General features: G+C 34.2%; 1 protein-coding gene across 1 annotated transcript; it reads right to left on the bottom strand.

Moving 5' to 3' along the window:
• Positions 1-794: 794 nt before the first annotated feature.
• Positions 795-5,658, bottom strand: LOC137821438 (cytokinin riboside 5'-monophosphate phosphoribohydrolase LOG1). The gene is made up of 7 exons (XM_068626033.2): positions 5,012-5,658; positions 4,445-4,542; positions 4,304-4,334; positions 3,299-3,398; positions 1,430-1,500; positions 1,208-1,351; positions 795-1,077 (listed from the first exon to the last, which is right to left on the bottom strand). The coding sequence occupies exons 1-7, from the start codon at positions 5,171-5,173 to the stop codon at positions 985-987; spliced, it is 699 nt and encodes a 232-aa protein (XP_068482134.1). The 5' UTR covers positions 5,174-5,658; the 3' UTR covers positions 795-984.
• Between the last annotated feature and the right edge of the window lie 5,004 nt (positions 5,659-10,662).

Here is a 10,662-nt window from a genome sequence, read left to right on the forward strand (position 1 = left end):
TTTATGGGGTTGAGTTAGGCTTAAAGTCCACTCCGTAATAATTGCTAATTTAAATTTAATTTTCAAATTTATATTTAAATTTTAAAACTTGACACACCTTATTGACTAAATGAACATAATTATACACTTAGATTTAAATAGTTTTTTTCCTCTAATTAAAAAAAAACATCTATTTAGTTTGGTCCTCTGTATACCTGTCTAATTGTCTAACTTTGAGAGTGATGATTATGGTTGAAATTAAGTGAATTTTGCTCAATAAAAGTCAAATATTCTCAAACTCAATTCTTGTTTGACAGCTCAAATAAAACAGAGAACAGTTCCACTGTATGAATTTATAGCCTTAAAAATCAAATTTTCAGAAATATTATGTTCCAAGATTTGATGTGAAAAAGTAAGTATAGCTAGGCTATTCAGATGGTTCCCTCTAAGGAAAGAAAGAAGTTTTAGTAGTAAAATGTTAAAAAAAAAATTTCAATTTGACGTAGAGTTATCAACATATCATGATATCATTGTAATTTGATGTATCATTGATATCATTTGATATAAAGTTGTCAATATATAAGTACTATCTTTAATAATATACAGAGATTTTAATAAAATTATTTTTCTTTTCAAAAGCTGTTAAAATATCAACACTCACTTTAACAATGTATAGACGTTTTGATAAAATTATTTTCGTTTCGCTTGTAATTTCGTACTTGGTGCAAAGTTGTTAATATATCATTGAATTTTAAAAATACTTTAGTGCATAATGGAGAGGTAAAAAGGGCATAAAAAAAACAAAAATCTTAGGATTCCTGAAAACCAGAATTGACATTGAGCAGATAGTTAGGGTTGACAGGTACATAGAAGTCAGTTCTGTAGTTTACACTAACAGGTAGTTGCAATAATAGCATGAAACAATTCTGGCCATAACAATAGTACTCTCATAAACCATTAAACTAACAACTGTCTCTAGACATTCTTCCATAATCCTCTAATCAATCACCTAGACATCTCACAACTTGAGGAGTATTCTATCTGCTCAGTTTCCCAGCTCAGCTTAGAGGCAACTCTTTCATGTTGTGGAAAATACTCCTATAACCATCAAACACAAAATCATTTCACTTCATCTAAAACAAAACATCATATTCTTCCACAAACATAGTCTCTGCACTACTTTAAAATCAACAAAAACTATGAAACTAAAAAGAGAGATTGCAGTTACCTCCATCTTTTTGACAAGCTCTTTGGATGATGGGGAGGATACAATTATGTGGCGAGCTTTGGGGCTGATGAAGCCTTCCTCCACAGCTTTGTCAATGAAAGACAACAAGGAATTGTAGTATCCATCTACATTCAGCAACCCCACCTTCCAAAACCATCATCAACTTCGTTAAGAAATTATCTTTCTCTTTCTAAATCTTTCAAGATTAAAAAGGGTCCTTACTGGTTTATCATGGATGCCAAGCTGAGCCCAAGTTATGACCTCAAGAACCTCCTCAAGTGTCCCATAGCCACCTTCACTCACAAACAAGACACATTATTGTTAATTCATTTTTCTATCTATTTCTCAACATGCCACATTTTAAAATGTTCATACATACACAAAAGATAATCTTCTATGCAATTTATTTTAGTTGATTGTTTTCTTGGCCATTGTTGTTGTTTTTCCCTAGAGACAAACAAATAAATTAATATTTTAATTATATTTGATTTATTTTTTAAATTAAATATTATTATATTATTATAATGGTTTGTCAATTATATGTATTTTATTTTTTGTGTGAATAAAATCTTTTTCTTAATTGTATTTGGTTACGGATACAGACACTTCGCTTGGACTCAAATAACGATCCACTGAATGACCCCTCTTACATTCTTTTATTGAATCATTAAAAGGGAAAGAAACAATGTGGCCCTTGTTTTTGTTTTCTTGGGCCTGTGAGTAATCTCTGGAAAGAGAACTAATTTCTGCACGCTCATTTTTAAACCTGCACCGACAATTGGGTGAATGACCAAAATACCCTGTCCACTCCTTCCTCACGCACCCCACCACCTTTATCACCACCACGACCATCAGATTAGCTCATATTACACTTAGAAGAAGAAAAAAAATAAAAATTTTAAAACAAGCTTTTCAAAATATAGGAAATTTGTTTCAAAAAAACTTATTCTAAAAAAACTCATTCTGAAAGACACGTATTTTGGAAGGTAATATATACATTTTAGAAAGTTTATTCTAGAAATGTTTTCTAAAAAATATTTTCTGGAATGTATTTCAGTTCCAGAAAAATTTCTAGAAGAGGTAAGTAGGAAGTCACTTTAAAGAAGGGTAAAATAGTCTTTTCGAAATCTTGGACGTGCAAGTTTAAATTGGGAGGGTGCAGGAAGCAATTTCCCTTTGGAAATCTGTCCCGTTTCCTTTTAAAATTTTAGCTTGTTAATCTCTCAATTTAAGACATACATAAGAAATAATCATAATTTTAAGAAAAAAATGTTATCACTGTACTACATTATTATTCTTAATAAATTATTTTTTTAGCGTATAATATATATTTTGTTATTAGATAAATAAATTTAAGTAAATCTCACTTTTTTTTAATTACTTTATTTTTTAATGTTTTTTTAGTGAAATCTTTATTTTAGAATATTAATAGATCTTATATAAAGTATAACTAAATTCAAACAAGAAAACAATGTTGGGCATGAAAATAGCATAACTCTATGTAAAAAAACATAATTTAAACAGAAGAAAAAAAACTGGTGATGGAGGATTCTACAGTGTAATGTATGTCCTTAAACTTAGATCCCATCAACAATTTTATTGATGTATTAGATAAATAAAGTGGTGCATCTGCATCACACAGGTTGAACAATCTCTCATAGATCATGTGGATTTTGTCCCAAACATGTCTATAAACCATCTGTGGATGAATTTTAAAGTCCTGACATTCTATCACATAATGATTTGCAGTTGACATGTCATAGGTACATATTCATTGACACGTAACATCATAAAGAAAGTAGTGTGTATTAAAAAACCTTACATTCATAAAAAAGATCGACATGTAACATCATGAACAAAGTAGTGTGTACTAAAAAACCTTACATTCATACAAAAAAAGAACAGTTTGTACAGTGCGTATCACTTGCTTTTTCCTTTTGAAATTATGATTAGTCTTAGAAATGATGATGATTGAAATGAGGTAGTTTTTGGTTTATGTGATAGAAGTTAGAGTGTGTAATCTTGGATTGATGGTTAATGAGATGTGAGTTTAAGAGGGAATATGGTGGAAGCATAGTAGGTTGTACGAACCGGGTAAGGCAATAAAGGCATCAGAGTGGCGAGCCATCTCTGCTTTTCTTTGATGCATGTCTGCTACTGCCATCACTTCCCCCACTGTCTCTCCAGTGATCTGCAAAAAGTCACAACCGCAAATGGATCCAAATTATCACTGAAACCATAAAGAGGTTTTTGTGTGTGAGTGAATGCATGGACAGGAATGGAAGAGGGGTAATGATGAGTACTGCAGAAGTGGGCTCAAGTGGGAATCGTATAGCTCGACATTTTCCCTTGGGAGATAAATCAAACAATAGACCAAACGAAGAAAGGTGGAAAAAGTTACTGACCAATGATAAGAAAATGGAGATCAAATAAGGGTTGCCACAAGAATCTAAGGAGGGTACATGGAACTTGGAGAGAGAGGGACAAAATGGCTCAGAAGGAATGACCCCAGGTTGCCAGGTGTATTGATAGATAAGTTTTTAGAAAAAGACTCAAATGTGAAACCAAAACAACGTGGAAAGCAAGCATAACTCCCACCTTAAAACCTAAAAGAATCACCACAAAAGACAAAGTGCAAAATCCATACACTGTGATAACAAAAGTAAGGTGCAAAATCACTAAAGCCTAAGAGATCTTACATCTACATTAATTTTGTATAACTTGTTTTATAAAAAGGAGAGAAATTCAGAACTTCGTTTAAAGGTTTCATTTTAGTACACTGACTGACCACATAAATAGTTATTATATATGATCATGTAAAAATTCTGTACACTGTCAATTTATCTATCATTTATCAAAAGATCATGTTATAAAAGCTGTTATTGGAAATCATTTTTATAAACAGTATTAACACTTTGTCTAAAGAGGATAGGTAGGATTGGAACAAGAAAAGCATATTGTGGTGGAAAGGTAAAGGGTATGTAGATAATTCTCTCTGTCTCTCGTTCTGTGTGTCCCTCTGTGTAGATATTTGGTCATTTTCTTTTTATTTGCAATCATGATTGATGAAGTGCCTCCAAAACATCTTAACATTACCTCTCTTGGCATGAGTGTCTTGGGAATAACCCTGCAGACAATATCATGACATGAAATAGTTGAAATTAACAACATATCATACAATCCAACAACATAACACCACCACCAACATTGATAAATCACAACCAAGATTATTCTCACCCAATTACATGGCGACCTCCATCATAAACAGCCTGCGAAACCAACCCCATCAAACCAATGCTGCCTCCTCCATAAACCAGATCAATATTTCTTGACACCTTTTCATGATTCAAAAAAAGTGCCCATATTAGTGAATTAAGTTAAGAATTCAACAATGGTACTCTTTTGTTAAACTCTCCCACCAATAGCAATAACTCTGAAACTACGAAAGGTATTTGCTTAAACTCTGTATAGACCATACTACAAAATATCCATGAAAAAACCAAGAAACTTAAAATGAATTCTCTCTCTCTTTTATGGAAAAAAAAAAGAATTTTTTCGCCTTACTTTTCTTGAGGGGTTTATGTAGTTGAAATGTGGACGAAGAAACCATGTGGGGTATCAAGAAACAGCAAACAAAGGTTTAATTGAACATTTAAAAGAAACCAAGACCGACAAAAACGAAAGGATGAACCAAAAACAACATATGCCAAGTTCAATTTCCTTGAACAAAACAAGGTTGGCATTAGGAAGCAGAGTTTCAAATTAGCAGAAACATGTGTTAGCAGAAGAAGCATGAGACGTTACCAACTCTTTCGCAAGCTCAATAGCAGCATCCTGATAGCTACTTTTGTTCCCAGGGCTACTTCCACAGAACACACAAATCCTCTTGAACCTGGATTCTTGTTTCATCTCAGTTCCTTCACCTTCCATGTTTCCTTTTTTCTCACACTGTGTCTTCTCTATCATCACCCCAAGGCTTGAGTTGAGAATTTGGATGGATGAACGGTTAATTGATGGAAGTGCTGGTGCGTGGCTTTATATAAGGGTAGAAGAGGCATAAGGGAGGGTGCATTCTATTGTGGAACCATTATCACATCATGAACGATGACGATGATGATGACTCCTCCCAAGTTGTACGTAGGGGAAAACTTGATCCACAAACGTGTGTGTTTGTTTTCTACTTTACTATGGTCCCCTGTACCAGATAAAAATATATAAAAAAGAAAAAAAAAAGAAACACAACCGTGGTCCTATTTCAAGATCATTGTGTGTTTTTGTTTCACCAAATTGAATATTTGGAAAGGGAACACTATACTGGACGGTGAAATTGATCTCTCTGTTTTGATGTTCTACAATACAGTTTGAAAGGGTTGGTTTGATATTTGTTGTGTGGTGATGGATGCTATTTGCTTAGACAGTTTTTCCTCAACATCATGACCCGTATATATTATAACATCTTAAGACTTACCAAGATTATATATTTATATATATAAGCAAAAGTAGAGGTAGAAAAATGAAATACGTGGAAGTTCTAGTATCTTGGTTGTTTCTATTCGTAATATCCACGTGGGAAATCAGAGCTAATGGCAAAGTTTAGTACAATGGTACATATAGGACCTTTTTATAGCGATGGAAAATGTTTGGTAGAGATAGTTTGGGGTGAAGAAAGCTAGTCATAAATGTCAGCAATGACCAGATGTATGATGATACATTAACACTGTAAGAGTGTTTATAGATCAGAAATGCATAACTACTCCATTCTAAGGTGAAACCTTTTCTTTTGTTGAATGTTGATCACATAAAATATTAAAGCATGTTTCTTTTTTATTGTGAACATCTATATACTTTTCATTGTTAATAGATAAAGCCATAGGTTACTCGAGTTTTAAAAAAATATCTCTGATATCAATTTCATTTCATTTTAACCCAAAAAATATCTTCTATTTGATGTATATCCAGTGTAGTGGCTAGATATTGTTAAGATAGGGGAAGCTGGCCCAGCATTGCATTGAGTAATCTCCAATTTTGTGGACGGATATGATGGGGTGTTTTCAGTTCCTAAACCACAGTATCTAAATCCTTTAGCATTAGATTTTAGTAATTTTGTGAAAAATTCAACCAGTTCATGGATAAAACAAGAGTTAATCCTTAACTAGTTGTATCCATCCACATTGACATTTGCTGTTTAAGAATGGCCCGTGATACTCTTTCCCCCTACACAGTTCTTGCTTTGACACGACCAGTTCTAGTGTTTTAGCTAAAGCATAGGTATCTTAAATCGGGGTTGACTTTTAATCAACTACTTTTTTTTTCACATTCTCTTCATTTTGGTATCCAACTAACGTGTCCACTCACCAACTCCCATTACCTAGCTCCTTGACTCTCTGTAAAAGCTCAAGAGATAAGACATCTAACTCTCAAAAACACACAAACACACAGAATATGTGTGGTGGTGTTATTTGCCAATACATGTGTACATCATGTGGTGCCCGTAGATTGTAACGTGTAGACCATAAAATAAGTGTATTCTTATACCCTTACACCGAGACAAGGTTTACATTTAAGCTACCAATCACATGATATCCATCTTCCACTTTGTGATGTATGTGCCCTCAACCACCTCCCCTTACTAGACAAACCTGATGCATGCCTAGGAAACATCCATTCTTTTTTATCATTTAGATTGGACATAAAAAAAATTACTCCCTTTGTTCCTGTTGTTTGTAGAGACAAAGCCTTGCTGTCCCTATTCTTGTAGACTCCTTTGTCTTTCTAATGCTTCTTCTATGCTTGAATTTGGTTGCTAAAAGGATGCAACTATACACATATGTGGGTATAACTATTTATATTATACTGTGAACGGATGGCACAACAATCAATTACTTTAAAATATCTATTTGCTTCGTTTGTTACTGTGAATTGAAGAGTGAAGACCCCCAGTTGGTAAGAATATTAATAATGCTTTCCAAAAGGAAACATCACATCAAACAGGGTTTGGAAATTACAGTGGAGCAACATGTACATTTGTTTCTTACAAGCTACAGAGCCCTTGGTTGATTTCCTCTCATACTCAAAGTTCATTTGTTTTGGTCAATCCACTAGCTTTTGGTGATGGATTAATTAAAAATATGGAAGTTTGGAGGGTTTCAGTTTCGTCAATTCATCCGTGCAATAATAGATGTTGATGAATTGAGAGCTTGATGAATAGAGAGGAAATAACAGTGAATGTGTACTTCGCTGACACCAATGTTGTTTTGCTCTATTGAGAGGATATAGATAGGAACAAGCACGTGGTATCCTCCCGGAGCCATTGTTTGTGGAGAAAATTATGGGGTTGTTGTGGTCACATAGTCCTAATGGGAAGGACCAGGACCATCACCATTCTCTAGTGCCAATAAAAACTTGACGCATATGTATAACCCCATGACCAAATTGGCATATTGGTCTCACAAAAACTTAAGGTCAGGGTATAAAATTACCCCTTTCTGCCTCACTCATTTTGTTACAACCAGTCAAATTCTTTGACCATGTTAATCAATCAGCAACCAGTTATGAGGATTCTGCTTATTCCTCCCTTCACAACTCAGATAAGATATTTGGCATTGTGTTGGGTAAACAATTGCCATCATCCATATCACATCCTTTGATGTGGGAAACCATCAAAAGCAGTTGTTTATTAAATAAATGTAAGTTAAATATATACTACTCAAAGATTGTTGGTAGAGAAATCATTGGTCCAACCTTCATTTATAAGTGTATTGCATCAACTAAATTTTCTTTGGTGGAGGGGAGCAGTGTTAACACTTTTACCCTGCTTCTTTGAATATACAAACACTTTTTGAATAGCTTTCTAATTTTCAATCAACTCTCATTGTCACTTTAATTTGTACTGGTTTGGTTTGCGTCACAGAAAAATAAGAAATGTCCATCTTCACTTTTTACCACCACCAAAGGAGTGATTAATATATTAATAGATTAAAGGCTGGCAAATATGTTTTGTAGGGAGTTGGGTTAAAGTGAAGTTCATGAATGGAAATAATTGAAGTCAAGTTCTCATTCTGTCCTTATTCAGAGGAATAAAATGCTCGTCCAAAGGTTGCCTTTTCGGATAAGGCATGCATCTCTTTCATCAAATTGAGAACTTATACGAGTTAGACCAATCCATGCACATGGAGTCGCTTGTGGAGCATGTTGATGGAAAATGGGGTCTATTTTGTTGCTAATCAAAAGACTAGTCATTTTTTAAGAAAGCCTTTGATGCGAAATTATTTGAATGAAGGTCACGAGCAAAGAATTAAGAACATGGTGTGAAACTAGGAAATTGATCGAATATGGTGATACGAGTTAGCTTTGGTATGTGCTTTCATTTTTTTCCCCTAAGAAAATGCTTCCCTTTTCTTTTCCACCCTCATCAGAAAAGTGTGTTGGAATTAATTATCAACAGGGAAAAAAACACATTAACCCTTTAAAGTTATGCAATGTGCAATTGTTCCTCAATGTTTGAAAGTGTGGCATATTAATTCTCTGGTGCTTATAGAATTGGAAAACACACCCTATGTTGTTAACACTGTTAACTCTTGATTGAAAAATTCATGATGACACTCATATTAGTATATTACCAACTTATTGTTCACAAATACCCTAACCAATGTTTACATTTGAAAGCCGTGTATTATTCACCATACATAGCACCACTTTCTATTTAGTGCAAAATAAGTACAATGCAGGATTCGTAGCACTGCACAGAAACGCAAGACATATGCTGCATGGATGATTCTTAGGAACCAAAATACGTTTTGAGAGGGCCCATTTTTTCTTAGTCTTCTAGAAAAGTGTGGTAATGCTTTCTCTCTTTTGTGAAATAATGGAAAATTGAGATGCTATATACCTAGGGTATAAGTTATGCATATACCTGTTCCAACATGCACAAGCTTACATGATTGCTTCACTTTTTACTCATATTTGTTGGTTTTTTTAGAATAATTCAGAGGAAGATATTTTATTATCTTTGCTAACAATTACATTTATAGTAATTGCAGTAACAAACTCTTAACTAATTTTATGAGCAGTTACCTAGAAATATTAAATCAACAATTAAAACAGAATAACAAACAGTTAAAAAAACAAAATTTCCAACACTCCTCCTTGATTTTTTGAACTGCAAATTCCAATCTTCTGTCTTGAGAACTCAAACTTGTTGGCTGGAAGTGGCTTGGTAGACAAATCTGCAATTTTTATTTTTTTCATCCTCGCTTTGCTTAATCTCCATTCAACACCTTTTGATTTGACATAAGGTGTAGATTCTAAAAGACTTTTGTCAAAGCCTAAGATGATAAGATAACATTTGTCTTCTTTTCCTTCCACAATGAGACCTTTAGGTTGCTCAACAGAAATTTTCTCTTCAAGAAATCCATTTAGGAATGTTGACTTGACATCCATTTGATGTACCTTTCTATCTTGAGGTATGTCAACAAGCTCCCGAGTTTTGTTCTTCTCAATCATATATACCTCTTCCTCCATTGCCTTTTCCGCCTTTGGGTCATTGATAACTTCTTTGTGATCAACAGGTTCTTTGTGATCTGCAGCTTCTTTGTGATCCACATGTTCACATATTGCAACGTTACATCTATGATACATGTCAGAGAGTAATCGATTGCCTTTAATTGGTGGATCGTCTTCTATTTCAGATTTTTGCATCTTGAGAAGTCCTTGATCAAACGGCTCCTCCTGAAATATATCTAATGAGAAACTTTTGCCTCTCATTTGTACCTTGAACAAATCTTGTCCTGTAGCATCCTTGATCAAACAGTGGTTATCTTCAAAAAAACACCTTGAAGCCTTTTTGTAGCAACTGACCAACACTCTTTGGTCTATGTTAGGTACATATAACACATCAGTAATAGTTTTAGTACCTGAATGTGTTGCTACAACAATGGTTCATATTCCTTTTACTGAAATGTGACCCCCATGGCCTATCTTGACCTTTGAAATTTTTGAAGGCTTCAACTCCTTGAAAAGTTTTTTGTCATAAATCATGTGATTTGTGCATCCACTATCAATTAACCACGATGAACTTGAAATATTGTTGGAGAAACCAGTTGCAACGAAAAGTAGATCCTCCTCCTCATTTGCAAATTGAGCATCTACGTCTTTTTGCTCACTTTGGTTTACATCTTGTTGCTCACTTTGCTTTCTACAAATGACTGCTTCATGCCCAAGTTGATTGCACTTCTTGCACTTAGCATCAGGTCTTCTCCAGCACTTAAACGGTGGATGACCTAACTTGTTGCAATGCTTACAAGGAGGGTAATTTCTCCTTTTGTGGTTATTGTGTGCAACAACTTCTCCATTTTCTTGCTGGTTCTGCTTGATCTGGCTACCGTTTCTCCAACCACCTTTATGATTGGCTGTTAAGGCTCCTTCTATTGCTCCATCTTGTCTCATAGCTCTTCTTT

The sequence above is a fragment of the Phaseolus vulgaris genome, chromosome 11 (genome assembly GCF_051622355.1).
Source record: "Phaseolus vulgaris cultivar YP4 chromosome 11, ASM5162235v1, whole genome shotgun sequence".
NCBI classification, from domain to species: domain Eukaryota; kingdom Viridiplantae; phylum Streptophyta; class Magnoliopsida; order Fabales; family Fabaceae; genus Phaseolus; species Phaseolus vulgaris.

Bases quoted from the DNA above. Each gene is read 5' to 3' on its own strand.
- LOC137821438 (XM_068626033.2), bottom strand. From the start codon at position 5,173: ATGATAGAGAAGACACAGTGTGAGAAAAAAGGAAACATGGAAGGTGAA. The intron at 3,399-4,303 runs GTAATGTTAAGA...GACTTTTTGCAG, and splicing joins AGACACTCATGCCAAGAGAG to ATCACTGGAGAGACAGTGGG. The intron at 1,078-1,207 runs GTAACTGCAATC...TGATGGTTATAG, and splicing joins AGCTTGTCAAAAAGATGGAG to GAGTATTTTCCACAACATGA.